The 20,758-nt window shown below is 37.5% G+C and overlaps 1 protein-coding gene across 1 annotated transcript in view; it reads left to right on the top strand.

Annotated features, from left to right (window-relative positions):
• Window positions 1-18,934, top strand: part of ADAM23 (ADAM metallopeptidase domain 23) — a 163,367-nt gene extending 144,433 nt beyond the window's left edge. The window contains exons 25-26 of the mRNA XM_029224413.1: window positions 9,870-9,960; window positions 17,145-18,934. Of these exons, the coding sequence (XP_029080246.1) occupies window positions 9,870-9,960; window positions 17,145-17,193 (140 nt within the window). The 3' untranslated portion in view covers window positions 17,194-18,934. The remainder of the gene's footprint in view (window positions 1-9,869; window positions 9,961-17,144) is intronic.
• Window positions 18,935-20,758: the final 1,824 nt, after the last annotated feature.

The raw sequence follows: 20,758 nt of genomic DNA, 5'->3' as shown, positions 1-20,758 counted from the left end.
AACCTCTCTGAGCTTCAGTATTGTCCATATAGGAAACTATGACTTCGAAAGCGTATGAAGTTCCATAGTCCTCAATTCCTGAAGAGATTTAGGCTGATTTGGGTGCATGTGTAATGTTCAGTAGGAGTGGGTGTGTTAAAACACTTCTCATGAGTTTGCTTAATATGCCGTGATATTAAGATTCTCTAAGAATCACAAGCACACCCTCACAGTCTATTTCTGTTCACCTTCTATTTCTAAAAAGGAACCAATTCCACTTTTACATTTAGTCTTTCGTTACTTTAAAATTAGTACAAAAAATTCTTGGATCCACCTTCAGAACTTAGATTTAGAGAAGATTTAGGCTCTGACAAGAAGGAGAGATTCATTCTTTCCAAATTTTCTCGCCATAGCATGTCTGTGATTCTCTTAAAGATCTAGATGCTGTTTCCTCAAGTGATGTATAAGGATGCCTGAACAGATGAGCAGAGCTAAAGTGGCTTCGACTTTGTCCTTTTTCATTATGTAGGATAGGGGATAATTAATTGTCTGGTTCTCTCTATCCCCCGTTCCTTCACTCACCTGTGCCTAGAAAACTTACTTGGAAGCATAAAGTAAACAACTACATTCTAGAGGAGAGAATATCCATAGCTGCCTTTTGTTTTGTTTTGCTGTCTTCCCATTTCATGTGGTGCTAGTTTTCATTATCTTCTAAAGATAACCTTTTTGATCATTCAAGTTTATTGTAGGAAATTTTGAAAATACAGAAAAGATTAAAAAGAGGATAAAAATCATTCTTAATCTGGCAACTCAGAGGTAATCAATGTTAGCATTCTGGTAAGTTTCTTTCCTATTGCATATTTTCTTTTTTTTTTTAATTCTTAATGAAGACAGTGGAATCATTTGAGTAAACCTACCAATTGGCTCTAAAATTTCTAAAATCCTCATGAATCTCTAATAATCTTGATTCATTTGAAAAAAAGCCATTAATTGATATAAACAAAGAGTAGTTATTATTGTAAATTATCAGATTTCCAGAAAAGTCAAGCAATTTTAGAACAATGAAATAATGGCTCTATCCATAACGGTCGTTTATATCTTTTCAGCCTCTATAGGAAACTCCAGTAATACACTAGGAAAATGGGAAACAACAGAAATAAAAATTTAAACACTTGGCTGTAGATTTTTGATATTCTGGTTAAAAGAAGATGGTAAAAGAGAAACTAGGTACTTTACTTCTATTTTTTAATCCAGATAGCAAATATTTATTGATTCTCTACTATTTAAAAGTCAGCACATCCTTGCACATAGTAGGCACTCAATAAATATCACATCCCTTCTCTTTGGGAATATATAAAGGAAGTGAAATGGTGCATGTAGTGCTGATTTTCCGTTTTTCAGAATCCATTTGTTGTATTGCCTTGCTGAAGAGTAACAAGTAATGAACTCAAGGTATTGAAACAATCAGTACTTCCTTGACTGTAGGTTCAGCAGCTGTATGAGGTGCCAAAGTTTTTCTCTATAACTTTGTGCTCTACATTCTTTCTCATGATTGAATTGGTCTGGTGTTGGATCAAGACCAAATTAGTAAAAAATAAAGGTGAATTCTGTGACTCTGTTTCCACTGATTTGAGGAAGTCAGAAATGAACCAATGTGTTTTGGGTATTCCTTTCATTTTAACTATACATTCCTGGAAGAATAAAAATTCAACTTCTCCTTCTAGGTAGGGATGAAAAACACACATGAAAGTATTGCCATTGAAGTCACTCTGTACTCGCTAAAGTTGTCCACTGTTAACCCACTGTTTAAAGCATGCTAGACTATTTGCTCCAACTCTCAAATCAAAATTACTATAAGACAAGAAATAGGATCTCAATGCAAAAACCATGTGGGCGAGGACTTTTTAAAAAATATTTTCTATCACATATTACTTCATTCATGTTTTCTACATTGTCACTCATTTTACATTTGAAGACTTTTCTGGGTCCCTCTTCTCCCAACCTGTTTCCACTGAACTCCCTGAAAGAAATTATTTTGGTTTGTTCTACAAGGGTAAAATATGTTTGAACTCTGTTTAGAAGACCTAGAATTTCCACCTGCTGTAAGGAGAACCACATCAAGTACCAGTAATTTTTGTAACGTGTAGGCATCGTTGCGCAGTGCTTATTATGAAATACAATGGAACTTTTCTCACTGGTTGGTTTGCAGCACCATTGTAGGAGGAAAGAGAAGAAACTGGAACATATCAAATGTTTTCATTGATATATATAAGGGCAAAGAACGGTCCTGGGAAGCTTTGGTCAGACCCTTTCATCATGACAGTGGTCATCGGATCAGAGATGGAAGGGCCTTAGTGGCAATTCAGTTCAGACCCATTGTTTTAAAAATGAGAAAACTAAATTAGCAAGGTTAACAGCCAGTTAGGTGCAGAGCCAACAATAAAACGTAGATCACCTGATCTTCAGCCCAATGTTTTCTTTCTGTTATTTCACACAGCCTGAGTTAACGCTGGGTGTTAAGTTATGCTGCTAGTTTTCATAGCAGTGCTAAGTAGAAAGGGTAAAAAAAATAAAACAGGTAATGATTAAGCTTATTAGCTGATCCATTGCTTGTCAAAGGAAGCATTATGTTATTAACATTTAGCAGTATGTTTTCATTTTTGTTTTCCTCTTTCTGTTGTTTACTGGATTATTATTATTATTTTTAATCTTCGTCCCTGCTATCATATGTGATAAGAGGTAGAATCTTTGAGACGTATATAATATCAAGATACAAACTATGAAATTTTTCCTTTTCTTAGGAATTTCTATTTTATACGTAGAATTCTTCCACAGACTAGTCATGCTTCAGACACTTTGAAATTGTGTTTTTGAAACTGAGCGATTGGCTTTTTTCTTTTCTTGCTTTTAGAGACTTTCTGAAACAAAAAGCTGCATTATATCATCTATGTGATTCCAATGAACCAAAAGGGGCTATAATCCTGCATCCTTTAATACTTCAAAGGCAGGAGGCATCAAAGCCATCATTTGTACTCTATGCACCAAAGTTCCTTCTGCAGAGATTTATTATCTTGTTAAAATTTAAGATTAGAAATAAATACTATACTTAATCTTTAACCAAACTGTGTTGTTTGCTCCCTTACTCTTACACCATATTTTCTGGAACCCAAAAAAAAAGGCATTTGGTAGATAACAAATGAGTGAGTGAATGAACAAATACAGTCACATAATAAATAAATTCTTACAGAAGTGAAACTAGATCATAGGCCCCTAAATATCCAAGGAATTTTTTTTCGATGAGAAGATAAATTCTTTGTAGCTGTGAAGAGCAGCTGAGACCTTGGTTTCTGAATATTTTCCCCTGTACAAATCCACCCACCTGTGAGCCACTCAGTGAATTCATTCCAGTTTGAAAACACGTTGAGTCGCTACCTACTGAAAGAGATAACCCTGTCAAGTATCATGATAAGAATGAAATGCATTTTACATATATTTTTAGTATACCACCATTAAAAGTAGTGGGAGGGAGGGAGAGCAAAGACAGGAGAGGATACCTTTGAAAAAGCTATTTTTCCACTTACTTTTATGTTGCTTTGGTGTTGCCTACTCATCAGTTAAGAACTGGAGATAATTGTTCTTGCTCAGGGGAGATTAAAGACTATATCTGTTTATCTTGAATACATAGTTGAAGCATCTGTAGAAGTCTTATTCCTCTGGTTGTTTCTAACACCTGCATGATTGATTGCCTAATTCTCTCGGTTCTGCAGTGAGAAATTACATCCATAGCAAATACAAAAAGCCTTTTAAAATAGCTATTTTTAGTCATCATTCGTACAGTTACTATAAAGATAACAAATATTCATTTATCATTATGTTTTACAGAGATGTGTGTGTGTTTCCTGTAATTTAGCACATAGAACTTATATAAGAATTAACGAGGTAACAGTACTCTCACGTACTTCGGGTCTGAGGGCCAATGCCTAAAACTTAAGCAAAAAAAGAAAAAAAAATGATAACACGATGTATCCTGGTTAATTTAGTATTCTGAAAGCAATGATTTTCTAAGGACTCAAAAAAAGAAAAAATAAGGCACTCGATCTAGAATACCCTTCTTCCCAATATTTACCTCCACAATTTGGAAATCTGAGCCATCAGTTAGGTTATTTTGAATTATAATGTACTGTCATATTTGGAAAACATTGCCACCACCTTATATGTTGGTCTTCTTTCTTTTCCCCTCAATGCTCTCCATAGACTTTCTCTGTTTTCTGTTGTGTCCCCCATCTTTTTCGTTATTTTAAGAACAACTCAGGTTGTGCTTAGTTAATGATAAAACTAGAATCTCTCACTCAGATTATTTGCTCTGTGATAAAATGAAGCAATTGTACAGTTGCTCACCAAGGTCCCCTCTCTTCTTTGGGAGAATATTTAGCTCAAAATGTTAACAAGCCCAATATTAAGCCTTTAAAAATTGTGACTTCGAGTCATAGTTCTTTGTTTCCCATAACACACAATCTGTGTGAATGCAGCCTTGTGGAAGCTAATTTCGGCCTTCATTGGTAAAGTGATTGAAGCCAGTACTTTTGATTCACATAGAAATGTGAGTTAAAGTGCATTTTTGTCCACAGGTTTGCATGTATAGTCACAGCCGCACAGACACGTTCAACCCTGAATAACCTGCCTCCCTCCTTCAATGCTAAACTTCATCTTGCCCATGCAGAGAATGCTGGGGACCTGTGCTCATTCCAGGCCCATTTTGCAACCTGCCAAAGCTATTCACAGAAGTCGTGATGTGCGGGGATGGAGTGTCTCCACTCAGCCATCCGCTACTGCATGGTTTGAAGCAATTAAGACAGTTGCCCGGAGACCCCAACTTTCTCTCAGCGCGTAGTTTATACACTGGAGACTATAAACAAAAACTAAATGTCCCAATACAATGTGTGTCCCAAACATTGCAGGTTATTTGAGATACACTTTTCCAGATAAAGTAACTTTCCAGGTAAAAATGTGGTTCATTTGAAATATATTCTGTTTTAAATTTGTAAGGATTTTCACAAAATTGGAATAAGATCTGAATTTTAAAAAAGATATAGCTTCTTAGGCATATTTCATGGTTTGAGAAGTTTATAAAAAGCATAGTAATGGTTTATTACTTTCATAACCAAAATACAGATTTGCTGTTATGCAATTAAAATTACATTTTAATTTTATCTCACTCCGTGTAGGACCTATAACTCAAATTGGATTATTTCCATGTTTAAAGTATTTATAAAAGATTATGTTTTTAAGTAGCATTTGTGGAATTTGAACATAAATTCAAAATCATCCTCAAATATTTGCAATGTGTATGTAGATCTTAACTTCACATCTTAAAGCAAAGATCTCAATCTTTAACTGACTTTCAGAGCATTTCCTGAACGGATTATGTGTATGTTAGTGAAATCAGTGTGTAATTAACTTCCTTTGTTAAAAAAATCTCCGTTTTCCCTCCACACAGTGAGCATGGCCACAAGCAGGCTAATAGGTGCCGTGGCCGGCACCATTCTGGCCCTGGGGGTGATTTTTGGAGGCACAGGGTGGGGAATAGAGTAAGCATCTTTCTGCGTTTCAGAGTGTTTCTGTTTGATTCCTGGCGTGTGAGCTGACCCTTGGCATCTGACTCCCCCATGTGTTGTCTCATTGCTGTGTTCCCCATGGTAGTGCCCCTTGTGGTGTGATTTGGATGTGTTTGTGTCCTGTGGTTTTCTCGTGCAGTGGAGAACCTTCTCCTGTCTGGAACAATGTGGGGCATAAAATAATATTGGGGTGCTTATGATGTCTTCACAACTAAGGCAATGGTCCAAAAGCTTCCATTGCTCCTCCATTTGTAAAAGTAATTTTAAGATACAGACTTTTTTGGACAAACTATTGACAAAAATGCTTTTATATGAGAGTTTGTTAAGTTTAATCTTCACCAGTCAAATAGATGCACGTATACAGCTAGGAATTATCAACAGTTGTAGCTCCTTTTAAAGATAATCCAAATGTAGCCACTAATATTTCCTCCATTTATTTAGAGTGATACAGGAGGCTTCAGCTTAATTTTTTTTAAAAAAAGAAGATATTCAGGATACTGCCTTTATTTTCTTCTCATAGAATAGGTTAATCATTCAAATCAGAAGTTTACATAAATATTTGGAAACAAGGAGCCTTAAGAAAGGAAAGATATTTAGTGCAAACCTTAAGTGAACAGTTGCAAATTATCTGGTGCGTTTGTCTTAAAAATAACCAGTGTATAAATAAATATATTGTGTGCCACTTGCCCTACACAGAAATACAGCTCTTCTCATTGGTGCCTTAATTTAGGTTGCTCTGTACTTGATCCACATCCTCACAACAGCTGTCATTTTTCCATGGGATATTGCTTTTATGAGATTGCCAATCTGTAGACTAAAAGATTATCCTAATATTTTCCCCGTCTAATTACAGAGAGAGCATTTACAAATAACAGAAATACCCCACACATGCTGTCTTTTCTATTCAGTGTAGTGGTGGTAACCCTCCCCAGTGGCCCAGGAATGATTTCCTAGTATCTTAAGGAAACACCAGATAAACTCGATTCAACCTCCCCAAACCACGGGCTTGTTGCTAACATCACACACGTTCCTCCTTTGTCCCATTAGTTGCTGCACACAGTACAGTACGGGCCTGGGAGGCCTCAGCACCAAAATAGCATTAAGAGGGGAAGGAGTCCAGAGGTCTCACTTTGTGTTGAAGATTACCTAAGCTTTCTCTCCCCTTGACTGAAGGGCTTTGACTAGACTGGGATCTTCTAACTCATATCCCATCTGTATGGACTGTGAAGCTAATTAACCCAAGGGAAGCTAAAATACTGGAAAAGATATTTTATTTCTCTTTACTTGTTAGAAAATAAATATTTTATTTCTCCTTACTTACTTGTATATGACAGAGGTAAAATATTTAGAGAAAACAAGAACTTTGTCCTGTAAAATTTCACTTTGGGTCTGTTAACTGGATTATATACAGAAGCAACATTCCTTTTCCAGGAGAAATTCTATATACATTTATGTGAAATTCCTCCTTGAAGAAAGGTAGTTTTCTAAAAAAATCATCCCAATTCCATTTTTTATATTATTTTATAGTATATAAATTCCATTTTATATCATTTTATACTATTTATTGGCCATAACTGAAATGTACTAACAGAAGGGATGAATTTTAATAAATTTCCCTTGGAAAAATTTAGAGCTGGGCAAAATCCAAGGCCTTTGCTGTAAGGCATAGTCTTTGTTACCAACCTTTGTTCCATCTACCCTTCCACTGTTGTTAGTTTGTGGCTTTTTCTGGTTGTGACAGGTAAGTCCGTATAAGCATATATATTTTTCTTTAAAATAGATTTATTTATTTAACTTGGTTTCTGCACTCTTTTTGTCTACTAGTTTACTGGTTTTTTTCCTTCAAATTCTAAATTTTGCCATAATTGCTAAAAACAGAAATATAGCTTTTTAAAAATAAAATCCACATAGTATGATATAGATGGTTTTAACACTTTTTGGTTCAACTGATAGTATTAATGTTCATTTAGTCACTGAGGATTCCACAGAGCTTTTTTTTGGGTTTTGTTTGGGATTTTTGCCTTTACTTCTACTCCTTAGTTTATAATTGTAAATCAGGAATCATTTCTCATGGATTATGTATTGATTCTAATCCCAACCTATGCTTTCTGGGCTGGTAAAGTACAAATCATTTCTAAAGCATACAGAATGTAGATGGCAATACAAATTTTTTGAAAGTTTGTTTCAAAATTTGACTCCTTATTAAAATGTGGGAGTTTGGGATTGACATATACACACTGCTATATTTAAAATAGATAACCAACAAGGACCTACTGTATAGCCTAAGGATGTCTGCTTAATATTCTGTAACAACCTAACTAGGAAAAGAATTTGAAAAAGAATAGATACATGTATATGTATAACTGAATCACTTTGCTGTACACCTGAAACTAACACAACATTGTTAATCAACCATACTCCAATATAAAATAAAAATTAAAAAAAAAAGAACAAAAGCAGAAAAAAATGTGGGGAGGAAATACAGCTAAATGGGATAATGTTTAGCAATCTTAAAGACAGTAAATTGTTTTGGCTTTGCAGGCCGCAGGGTGTCTGTCATAGCCTGTGCGTACCTCTGCTGTCTCTGCATGAAAGCAGCCATAAACAGTATGTAAACCAATGAACGTGGCTGTGTTCCAATAAAATTTCTTTGCCAAAAAAAGCATCGGGGGCATATTTGGCCTGTGGTCTGTAGTTCGCTGACCCTCAATTTGTAGCATAAGCTTGAGAGTCAGACAAATTTGTGTTCAGATTTTGCCTCTGTCACTTATTAACTTCTAGAAGCCTCTGTTTCTTCATCTATTAAGCAGGGATAATCATAGTCCCTATCTCGTAAGGTTTTTGTGAGGATCAAATGAAATAATATCTGTCAAGAGCTTAGAACTGCACCCGGCATGTAGTAAGTGCTCAATATACAGTAGGCAATCTGCTTTTCCTGCACTCATTATTATTTATTATTTTCAGTGTGTCTCTACAGGCCACTGAGATTTATGTTCTGTAGAACCTCAGTGGTTAGCCTGTGAAGACCACATCCCCCAGCCTCCCATTGTCTCCCAGACTCACTCATCCTCCACCTCCCCACTCATGCCCACAGCACTGGGGCGTCTCCGAGTAAAAATATACAATGCACACAATTTTGGTGCTGCTAAAAGTGGCATCCATTTATGTACACAGTTGAGGGCACTGATGTGAGCAGAAAAGAGAATTTTTTACACAGAAATGAATGTATACACAAACTCAGGATCTTAGGGGAACTATGAAAATTGGCCTCGTGACTTCTGAAACAGAGATGTATAGTTAGGACTGGAAGTGGCTTGCCGTTAGGAGCACTGGACCTGCATATTAGCATCCTGGAGGTTGGGATACTTAGAATAATTCGTTTGCTGAAGTTAGCGTTTCTTACATTTAAAAACAGTGAGCTAAAGTATTTTCCATGTGGGTGGAGAGGATTTACTGTATGTTTCAACTCTTAAACAACTGATAGAAGCTCCACCTTGCATTTTCTTTCTTGCTGTCTTTCCGACTCTCTCTCTCTCTCTCTTTTTTTTTTTTAAACTATCTCTAAGCCTCAGATTTCTCTTAGCAATAACTGGAAAATTGAAGATAGATTCAATTTTCAAAAGAACCTAAGGAATCTTTTTCCCATTTCTACAGAATTACCCAAATGAATTTTATGCTTCCTTTATATCTTGTCTTTGGAACCCCATGTTGCTGTGTAAACACTGTATAGGTCTGTACAGTGAAGCTCTTTGAGAGCTTCAACGTTTCTATTTATTTGATACCCTCCTTCCAACTTCTAAATTTTAACTGTCTCCAGCGGGGGATAAAAAATTTAGCATTCAGACAACTTTATGTGCTGCTTGAAAGAGCATTTCAGTGGAATAGTTTTCCTTCTTTTCATGCCCTCATTTGCCAGTCAGATTGAATGAATTCTAACGCAGTCGTGTTCTTTATTCGCTCTTTTACTTGTTTGATTCGTGATACTGGGAAAGGGGAGGAGAAGAAAGATGGGCAACGGCAGCTATTGGGCATCCATAATTTGCTTCAAATTCTGAAAAAGGTGAATGGAATGAATTATTCTGTCAGTGGTGCAGAAACTTTAGATTTCCAGGTAGATGAATCCAAGCAGTAGCTGTCTATAAATAAAGGCGATTTAAGTGTTTAGCGATCTTTTATGCAGGGGACTTACTTCCTGAAACTGCTTATCTGCCTGTCCCTGGTGGTAATGAAAGTGGTCGGCTCATATGACTTTCTTCCCATGATCCTTTGTCACAGGTCCTAGTGCCACCAATCTCATAATAGGCTCCATCGCTGGTGCCATCCTGGTAGCAGCTATTGTCCTTGGGGGCACAGGATGGGGATTTAAGTAAGCAATGCCGCATGTCTTCTTCTCAGTGGCTCTGGCACTTCTCTTTTCTGCTTACATAACTAAGTTTTGAGTTCCTGCTACCAGATTTCGAGTTTTAACAATAAAACTGCTAAAAATAAATATTTTTGTTCAGAAATGGGTCAGAAAAGGAGAAACATGGAACCTCAAATATCATCTTCGGGCAAATGGGAAAACATGAAATGTAGAAGGCATTCACGTGCACTGCTTAAAGGAGAAGTTCTTTGATAAAATAACTTTTAAGAGCAAGCATCCTGAGAAACATTTATTTATATGCAGATAATCGAGGAAACTATGTCATTGGAAATAAGTGGATATAAGTTCCTTGTATCTGTTTAAAACTGGTGTATATGCCATTGACATTTTGAAATGTTCACAACCTAAGTAACCATTTGGTTCTTATTTTTCACATGTAACATGTATAGCTTTGTGATTCGAACAGCTTCATTAATTTTATAAAAACAGATTTTAAAAAATAGTTTTATTAATTCCCCAACCTACTGAATTGGTTTCTCATTGGAATTTGAAGTCTGTGGCTTTGTGACACTTACTATTTTCTAATGAACTGTTAATATTGACATGACTGGTAGGCCTTTGTGTTTTCATATGACCTTTCCGTTTAGATTGTACATTGATCACTGAAGTAAGTTTGTTTAAATAGACACACCAGATAATCACAAACAAACCTTAATTGTGGTCCAAGTTTTTGGACCTAATTTATCCAGTTTGGATGTTTCCATACCTTGGATTCATTGGATAATTGCCTTTTATACCTTTTCGTGCTGTGATGACTTGATTATTGTGGTTTGTGGATAAGACCTCCTGTGCCAAACACTCCCTGTGATCAATTCAGTTTCAATTAGATCTAGGGAAACAAATTTAAACAGGAAATAAGACCCAAATTCAAAACCCACTTTGCCTCCATCTGGTTATTTAACAGAGGAAGTTTTTGACCTAAATTGAAAGTTTCAATTGAAATTGAAAGTTTCTGACCTTGAATTATCTGAATAATTGCCTTAATTATGAACTTTATTCTATTTTATGTTTGGAATTCTGAATTCAATATATTTAAACCAGGCAAAATGTTATTATTAGAAACTGATTATGAAAGAAAAACAAACCAATAGATGATTTAAATAAATTCAACATTTTCTGCTAATTTTGTTATTATATTAAGATTTAATGCATAAGCCTACAAGGTTTTGAGTGGCTTCAAGTTGGAAAGGTGTTATCAGGTGGGACGTCTTTTCTACAGAGATATTTATAAACTTGGACTTGTTTGGCGAAACAGTAATTTTGGCATCAAAATACTTTGAAAAACACACACAAAGTAAGCAAGTCCTGTTTCAATTTCTTGTATGGTATTACCAAAATATTGCCCAGATGGTGAGTCTCTCACATGGTACCTAACAAAAGAATATATGTTTGTTTGGGCTGACCTAATTCCAGCAAAAACTTTTCAGTGTCTCATTACTGTAAAAATGTCATTGTACGTTGCAGTAGTTCCAGGATCTGTTATCATTCTAGAATGCTCCTTTGAACTTTTTCATAAATATGCCTCAAGAAAAATAAATTGGGCTCATGCCCAGGCTTATGCCTCCTTAGTGTTAGGTAACCTCAGTTTCAAAGGCCTAGAGAAGAGTCTCCTGGGCATCTTTGCCATCCAGCCATCTGCAGTGACAGATGTATCACTTCAGCATTTGGAGATAAGAGCACTGTTCTGTAGCAGGACCTCAAAACAGTGGCCTGGCCTAGCTCACAGCTTGAATTGCATGTTTCTTTGGGGAAAAACAAAAAAGCCTTTATCACTGTGTATATAAGTGGATTAGGCCCGTACAGTTTATTTATATCTGCGAGAGATGTCTAATCATCAGAACACACACACACACACAGAGGGGAGAAATGGATACTCAATGAGGTGAGAAAAACAGCTGTGCAGACACGTGTACGGCTGGGCTGTGTCAATACCCCTTCCCATCCCTATGACCCTTATAGGAAGACATTGTAGCAGGCACACAGCAGTGCGAAGTAAATATTTGTACGCCCTGAAACAAAGAACAAAATGAAGGCAGAATTCTTGAACATGTCGCTTCAGCCGTTTAAATTCGGAGAAGCTGCTACTCTTTGTGCTATTGGTTTGCTCCATGGGGAGCTTTATATTTTCAGAGCTTAGATCTTTAGATTTTAATAGTAACCATGTGGTTTGTATTAAACTTTAAATAAGTGCTTACACCTTGCAACAGAAAGCTCTGGGTGCCGAACGATAAAGCTTCGGTTTTCCCACCGTTCGGACAGCTTTGGAGCTCATTAGCCTAGAGGTGGTTTGGAAGTAAAATTATTTGCTAGTTGAATGGAAACTCCGAGTTTTTTCATTGAGTTCAGTGTAGATACAAAAGAGCTTTCTTTAGAATCAGAAGTTGAAAACAGTTTTTAAAAAGGATTGCTCTAAATAAATACCTTTATTGGAAATCCCTCCTGAGACGGGTTTTTATTACTAGACGGGAAATTGGCAAAGTAGCCTGAAGAATCTGAGGGTACATCAACTTTTAGATCAAAGGAAAATATATTAACTGCTCAGGGGAAGTACTGCTTTTTCCTAATGTCACATGTCTTTAGGTATAACACTGAGTAACATAGATGTGGAGGAAGTATCACACCAAACATAATCTGTTAGAGTATGCATGAGAAATACAGCTGTGCTCTGACTCCTGACACTGTCTGCCGTTCTTTATGGTTCTTTTTTTTTAAACCATATTTCCCCTGAAATAGGTGGTAAAAGCATAAGCATATGTGAGTGTACATGCATGTGTGAATGTGTACATATTTGTGTATGTAAAGTGATAATGAAGCTTTATCAAGATTGCTGTGGTCAAAAAAATAATATGAATTTAGATTACTTCTTTTTAGCAGAATAGTAGAGCCTGAAAGTTTTAGTTAACGTAAGTAAGACTTGCATGAGCAAGGTTGTGAAACTCTTAAAAAGAAAAAAAATGCTTAATTTGGTAGGTTATTTTTTTTTTAATATTCTGATGTATTGGATAATGTGGTGGTAGGCATACCTTAGTAACTTCAGTTAATTGCATATTCCAAGTATGAAGATGGCTAAGGGATAATTCTGTCTATGAACTCACAGTCTTTGGGGGTGTCAGGATTTTTCTCTGAGAAATCCTGTGAAAACTGAACATAGGCCCTTGGCACACCAATTTGTCCAACTTTCCACCACATCTGCATCGATTTACACTCACCCCATGCTCTTTTTTTCTCTCCATCCCTACACACACTAAATAAAGCTACGAATTGTGCTGCGGAGGATTGCAAACCTGTGTCCTGGTTGACTCCTGGAGACTCACGGCCCCTATCCGGTGCTGAATAATAATGCTGCTCCACTAGGTCGTTAGAGCTGTTGCTTTCCCTGGACTTTGGGAAAAAATCGAGAAAATGAAGGATCGTTTTAGTAGCATTTAGGATCATTCTCTAAAGCTCAGGAAAAGTGACAAATATATAAAAAGAAAATTGCATCTCTCCATCTAAAAATGAACAGAATTGCTGTTATTAACCTAGATATGGCTTTTTAGCTGAATTCCTTAAATTTGAAGACAGGAATTTTGATGTGAACAGTATGGTCATTTATATGCACATAAAGTATATCAACATCATCGGCAATGGTAGTAGAAAAGAGGAATTCTAGGTGATGGTAGGAAAAGAACTTGAAGGTAATAGATGATGCCATAGTTTGTTGGCAATTCATATCACAAGATTTTAGGATGAATATTGAGCTCTTCCAACCATATTATAATCTCAGTCTGTGGAAGACTGTTGCCATGTCCCATTATTCCGCTGCTTGCTCTCTGCATGGGATTTGGTGGCAGGAGTGGCCGTCCTAGTCTGGCAGAGCTCCTCCTGACATTAAAAGTGTTAATTTAATAAGTCTGTGGAATTACATATGTGGTTTCCTCTCTATGAGAAGTTACTTGGGATACAAGTCCTTACTGAGCCTGACTTGAACTCTAGGAGATTTTGTTTGGCTTATGTTCCTTGTCATTGGAAGTGCTAAAGAAAAGACTGTTTAGGTGCTTGCAATAAATGAAATTTAAAGGACCATATCTGGATTATCACAAGGAAAGTTAACTGAATTGTTTGAATGTCACATTGGATGAAATTTGAAAGGAACTTAATATTGCTAATTACATTTTCTCAAAAAAGCAAATGTCCTTTTTTCTTTTTTTTGCTTTTCATTTTTATAGAGTTAGGAAATGGAATCAATTTTAGGTAGTCTTTCCATGAGGAGGATAGCCAGATTGCTGCTTATCTGAATTACATGACCATATCCCAGTGCAAAATAAGGAGCCCTATTCCTCTAGTACCTGCGACTCCTGGGTTAGGCACTTTCTCACTCAGACCTCACAGGTGGTGGTGGTGTTGGGTTGGCCAGAAAGACCCACTTCAGCTCCCTGACTCAACCCCCTGGGGAAGGGAACTCAGTCTAAGGTGACCAAGGAGGCGGGCTTGGGCAAAGGGTTCTTGGTGGGCAGGTGATGACTCATCATGGAAAGAAAAGAAGGTCTTAGTGGTGGATAGACATACCCTTAAAAGAAGACCTGAGACTTTGCAATTCCAAGATGGTTATTGTTACCTGAAGTGCTTTTTAAAAATTTTGTATAGATGTATATGTAGTATAATATATAGTAGACAAAAGTACAGGTTTTTCAAAAGTAGTGAAAATGGATGAAAACTGGGTCAATGCAGGGTTTATGGATTACACTAATATTTTATAATGATCCAGAAATACCTTGCAGGTTATGATGAAAAAGTGAGCTGCCTTCAGAATCTAGTGAGCAGAGGTATTCAGAGGAAACACTTGTGGAAGAAAAGCAGCAAGCATCTACGCATGAGAGTAGTGCTTTCTCATTAAAATAGAACAAAAAGACTTGACAGGCAGTTCTCAACATACAGTAGCCCATAGTGGTTTCACAGTTTACCCCTGAGGAGCCCTCAAAGTCAGCCTGCTGCAGGAGTATCCCTCTCTGTCTTCATCACGGGGCTCCACTTTCTCCCTGCTGGGACGTCAGTGGAGGAAACATGGTCCTGGAATTCCCCATTGGTTTCTAGAGTCCATTTTCCCATAGACAGGAGGGTGGCTTGGCCTCCTGGTCTGCCCTGGGAGTCCAGTCATACTGTAGAACATTTTTTGTATAAAAAATGCAATCTAAGCTTCAAAAACTGACTTTTAAAAGGAGCACAAGCTTCTGGACACTAGAGGTTGCCTGTATGCCAGGCTGAAATGGAATTTTATATCTCCCTTTAAAAATGAACCAGGGAATTCTTGGTTAGGACTCAGTGCTTTCACTGCCGTGGGCCCGGGTTCGATCCTTGGTCAGGGAACTAAGATGCTGCAAGCTGCACGGTGCAGCCAAAAAAAAAAAAAGAACCACATTGTCATTATGACCGTAAACGTGTCTATTTATCTGATGTTCCCTGAATTTGAATGAGGGCAATATAGTCATTTACATGGGTAGCATGAGCACACTTGATCTTTCCTCCACATCCGTTTTTAATTGGGGAGACACTAGTTTAACATTTCTCATGAGTTCCAGCAATACATATCTAAATAGGTTGGGGCTCCTAGTCCGTCAGGGTCATTTCACAAGGTCAAGCAGTCCCTGTTTTTCCCCACCTGACTCGCAGGACGTGTGGTTCCTTATACATCTACCTTCAAGGGCAGTGAACATAGGTAGAGACACAGGTCCTGAGCTCTGAAGTAAACTAGCGCAGTGACAGATACATCACGGGAGACTTCCTGTTTGTTCTCACCTCTCTTTCCTGGGCAGCTTCAGTAATGGCTGCTTTTAAGAATACTGACCCAAAAGAGGGTTGAAGGGGTGGGGAATGGCAAAGAGAAAAAAGTAGCGCTGTTGGAAATAGTGTTTGCACTACACGTTAGCCAGTGATCCACATGCTTAAGCCATTAATGAAGATGCCATAATGAAAAGGTTAAAAAAGAGAAGGGAGATTTTCTTTAAAGATGTTTATTTTTGCTATTTCAAAAGAGAAGCATAAAAGTGGTCATCTCGGAAAAAAATAAGAACTTTGCAGGATGTCTTTCTACATATTTTGAGCTTTGGTATTGTTCTGATTTTGAATTACCTCTGGGCGAGGAGGAATATACTGTAATCCTTTTGGTACTTAGAGCTGTAAGGGTATCCAACTGTCCCCAAGTGAGTGGGCAGGGGGATGAGGGATCCTGGGGACTCGTTGGTCTCCAGTTTTGCATGATGCCGCGGTGGCAGCTGCGTTGCACCCGCTCAGTGTGCAGACTGAATGCATGAGCCCCCTTGCTTGATGCCCCACATAAAGCCAGACCACGGGGAGGTTGCAACTAACTTTTGTTGTTGCCTTGTAGTGTCTTGCTGGTTCTTTCTTTTCTCTTTTTAAACATGGGAACCTCTTTTTAGGAGACCGGACACCGTGAGCAAGGCATTTTAACTTGCTTACTTCAAACTAAGCTAAGCTGCTGCATTTGCTTAACTAACCCAAGCCTGTGTCCACTCTCCCTTGAGTGTACTGTCTTACTGTGCACTCAGGTTTTCAGCTTTCTGGGTAAGAAAAATGCTTGTTCCAGAGTAGGGTAAGAGCTCACACCACCAAGGCAGCAAGATAACTGAGTAGAGCAAAGGTGGTTTTTTTTTGTTTTTTTTTTTTCCACTTTGACAGAAGCTGATCCACTGATATAGAACTCTCAAGTTCTGGAAGGAAGTAGCTATAAGACCTGCAGAATTTTTCTTAGTTTTGCTAATAGCCCCCTAAGTGGGAGAGCCTCCCTGGAATAATTTACATCTAGTTAAAATTAGCCATGTCATTTACTTCTGAAACAGACAAATTGGGCTGCCGTGGCTTTCTGTGATTTACAATGAACAACTTGAAGCTTCTTTTGGTATTCATAAATGAAGATACACTGGCAGGGAGGTTGTACCAACAGCCAAAAGTGTGAGCTGTTCTGTGTTTCAATTTCAAGTTATTTGGGAAAATCTGCCTTGGGGCCAGTTGATTACTTTGCTCTGGAACTAGCATTGTTGTCATTATCATTACCCTTCTCTCGTCACGATCTGATTGATATTGTGGATTTTTCCCCTCTGCTTGCATCTTCTTTTGACGCACTCTGGAAGAAATGTCAAGAAGAGGAGGTTCGATCCTACTCAGCAAGGCCCCATCTGAATCAGCGGCACTGGATGAACGGCATCTTGCACTGTTGGATTCTGGGTATGACATACTTGCAGCATCGTTGCCGGAACTATTAAGTCTGTAAACAAAAACACTGGGTGGTAATGACTACAGAACTAAAGTTGGGGTGACAGGGATGGGGTAAAAGAAAACTGTCCTTTTTGGAAATAATTTCAAAGAACCTCCTCCCACCACCTGTCAATAAAAGGGAGCAAAAGACAATGTTATAAAAAGAACGATTTCAGAATTTTTTTTTTTCCAATGAAAGGAAGAAGGAACAACAACAAAAATTAAGTGCAATAAAAGAACCATTGAAAAATAGCAAATGTTTTTTTTCTTTCCTCAGCCTGTTGGCACTTAATATCTTCTAAATGGTTTGGCATGATTTTCTTTTTCTTTTCCTACCAATGACACACTCCAGTGGCATGAAGATCAAAGGGTAAAATCTGCATGGCATATATACAACAAGCATCTAGCAAGCCAATCCACAGCAAAACCTGCAACTGAATTCCTAAGGTGAAGGTGACAGATGAGCCCATGGAAGCTGCCTGACCCCCAGCCCCCTAGTCTAGACCAGGCCACGAGGAGCTCCACACACCCCTGCTCTTGTTGATTCACTTTCCCGTTGTCTTTTCTCCTGGACTGAGCATCCTTTGGAAATGGGAGCTGGAATTTGAACAATGAAGCTATTGTATAGTTCTTTTATAAATGTAAATATGGAAATAAGAGATTTTGACACATCGTTTTCACTTGTCTGTACTGAAATATTTCTCTTGTAAAGGTTCTCTGTAAATTTGAGTTTATTGTTTGCTCCCCATCTTTTTGGGTTCTTTTCTCTATTTCTTTCTGTCTCTATCCTTCTCTCTTGTAACATGTTGTACAGTGATTCTTAGGTTTGCTTAAAAAAAGACAGATGTGGCCACAGATTCAGGGATTTGGGGCACAAAACAGGTGCAATTAAAAAATGAAATGCTTGAATGAGATGAAATGCTTGAAACCAAAAATAAACAAAGGGTGGGGGACACAAAGAACAAAATAACCCATATGAAAAATATAAAAATTATGTAAATGCAAATATATGTACTAAGTCTCTAAATTTTTTTGGATGTCATTATAAACATATGTATATAATGTAAGAAAGTAGACACCCTCTCAAATCAATCACAAAAGTGCCAAGCTCACGGTTTTAGTTTTTGGTTCTGACAATTTTCTTTCCCTGTCTTTAGTGTGAAAGGAGGATACACTTAAAGCCTTAAATTAAAAAATAATTTTTAAATGTTGGAAGCTTGAGGAAGAAGTTAAGCTTTCCATTTTATTCATATCTATTATTGTCAATATTTCATTCATGCTTTCAACTTCCTGCCTCAAAATATATACGGTAGATACCCACTGTAAAGCTGGTAATGGGGACAGAAACAACAATTACCTTCTCGTGAGCATTGTTAAAATAGGCTTTACTTCTGTGTGTTGTATTTTCAACAAACCTTGTTTGGCCCACAGTGTATGGCCGGTCCGTGGAATGTTGCGCTGGATTACAACGGGATTCTACTATATACAAATTCACATCCTTCTTTCCCCTCCTGGCAGATTTGCAGATGTAATCTGGGTTCCCAGGTCCCTCTAAATTTAATTCACTGTCATTGAATTCTTCTTCCATTTATGGTCAAGATAGCTTTTGTTCAAGTGTTAAGTATATACGTTCATAAAGAAATTTGGTCCCAGCTTTGTTTTGAATGTAAAAACTTGTACATGATCCTTTCAGTGAGCAGCCTTCTAGAGATGAGTTTTACTGAAGGCCCCCAAAGAGCCCACACTTCTTTAATGTCCTGTTTTTAGAAACAGGACATCCAATTGTACTAGTCACGTCTTCATGACAACCAAATTAGTTGCTAGATTGAGCTTTAAATTCCTCTTCAGCGAGATTCATGACACTAGTCTCATCACACTTGCTTGGACTTTGCAAAGGATTAAGTCCAAAAAATGTACTGCTTAAACAGTGGGGTTTTCCCCGGGTTATCTTTAATTGTGGAAGTATCGCAATCATAGAGCAGAATACCTTAATTTCTATATGCTACAATAAACCATAACCTAACATCTTAATCCTGTTACTGCTTTCTGAGTCCTAGGTGCTACACAGGTATGCAGTCTTTCTCTAGAACTAGCTGTATGTTTATATCGTACTAACAGGGCTACCTACAAGGTTTATCAGCCCGTACTCTTGGCTTCATAAGACACAGGGTGTATGCCTCTACCAAGCGGCATGGGCCCTTAGAGGAAGCTTGGAGGAGACTCAGATTACTCGGCATCTCTTCCCGTCACCACATTGTTTACATCTCTCTGTTGCTGGGTCCACCGTACACATTTCACTGCTGTTCCAGAGGCACCGCGGTGACTTAATAGATACAGAACCATGGTAGTGCAAACAAGTTAAACCTATTGTTCACTTTTGAGCATTTCACAAACAACATTGTAAATGTGCGATGTTATGTTTTAAATCAGACCACAGTGGTCCCCAAATATTATGTACATATGGCAAATGTCAGTGTAACTTTTTGTTACACTGGCAATTTCATAGGTAATGAAACCTATGCTCCAGTGTTAAATTATTTGTGTGTATATGTAAAATACACAAGCTTTAAGCTACCTGTGTATGACTATGAAAGATAATGCAAACATACCAGTTGTGAACAGTGGATTATAGTTATTTTTGATGGTATTAGGTTATGTAGTTTCAAACTCTGTTGTATTTTCTCTTGCATATGCCATTCATTTGCTGATTCTTGTGGTGTGAATATGCCTTTTTATTCGTTTGAGCTCGAAACACAAGCATATCACTGTTTAATGTTACCCAACAAGAGTTAGTGTTAAGTGATGACAAGTTCCCATTTCACCTGCTTACTTTTGCTACGTTAATTAATAACACATGGATGAGGAGATGTGCGCCGACTTCATTGCTCACCCTGGGATACTGCATGAGCCCATCAAAGTAGAGCTACTCCTATTAGATAAATGAGCAGTACACATAAGTGCATGTTATAAAACGTGAATCACGTAGAGCTGTGGAGTTTTACCGAGTGGAATGTGTGTGGGTTTAGTTTCTGTTTTTCTTTTTTTACTATGCAAAGATGGGAAATGTACAAACTTCTCAAAGACTAGTGTCTGAAGAACTTTCCAAACAGTACTTGAACCCTTTCTTTAAAGTAATCCCATCATATTTTGTAGCATTGTTGCTTCCATTGTTAATTTTTATTTTTAAATAGTTTCCAGTTTTTTAAGTGCACAACCTGAAGTTTTGTTGGAAGTTAATAAATTCATTCATACCTTGTTGGCTGTCTATGGATGGAGATTCAGTAGTCATTGTATGCATCTGTAGTCAAGTGTGTATTAAAACTTTTGTTAACATTGAGTGTTGTAGCTTTTTACTTTGATCATTTTTCTTAAACCCTTTTTCTGTGTCCTCTTGTATTGTTGATTAAGTGGCTGTGTGCCTGAGACGATCAAGAGTTTTAGCACTGGTCTCTTAATCAAAGGCTCACTAAAAATTTAATCAGTCAGTGGA

Source organism: Monodon monoceros, unplaced genomic scaffold, assembly GCF_005190385.1.
Source record: "Monodon monoceros isolate NGI ecotype Baffin Bay Population unplaced genomic scaffold, NGI_Narwhal_1 Super_Scaffold_16, whole genome shotgun sequence".
NCBI classification, from domain to species: domain Eukaryota; kingdom Metazoa; phylum Chordata; class Mammalia; order Artiodactyla; family Monodontidae; genus Monodon; species Monodon monoceros.
Note: the sequence above shows the minus strand (reverse complement) of the source record. Positions and strands in the feature narration are given on the sequence as shown.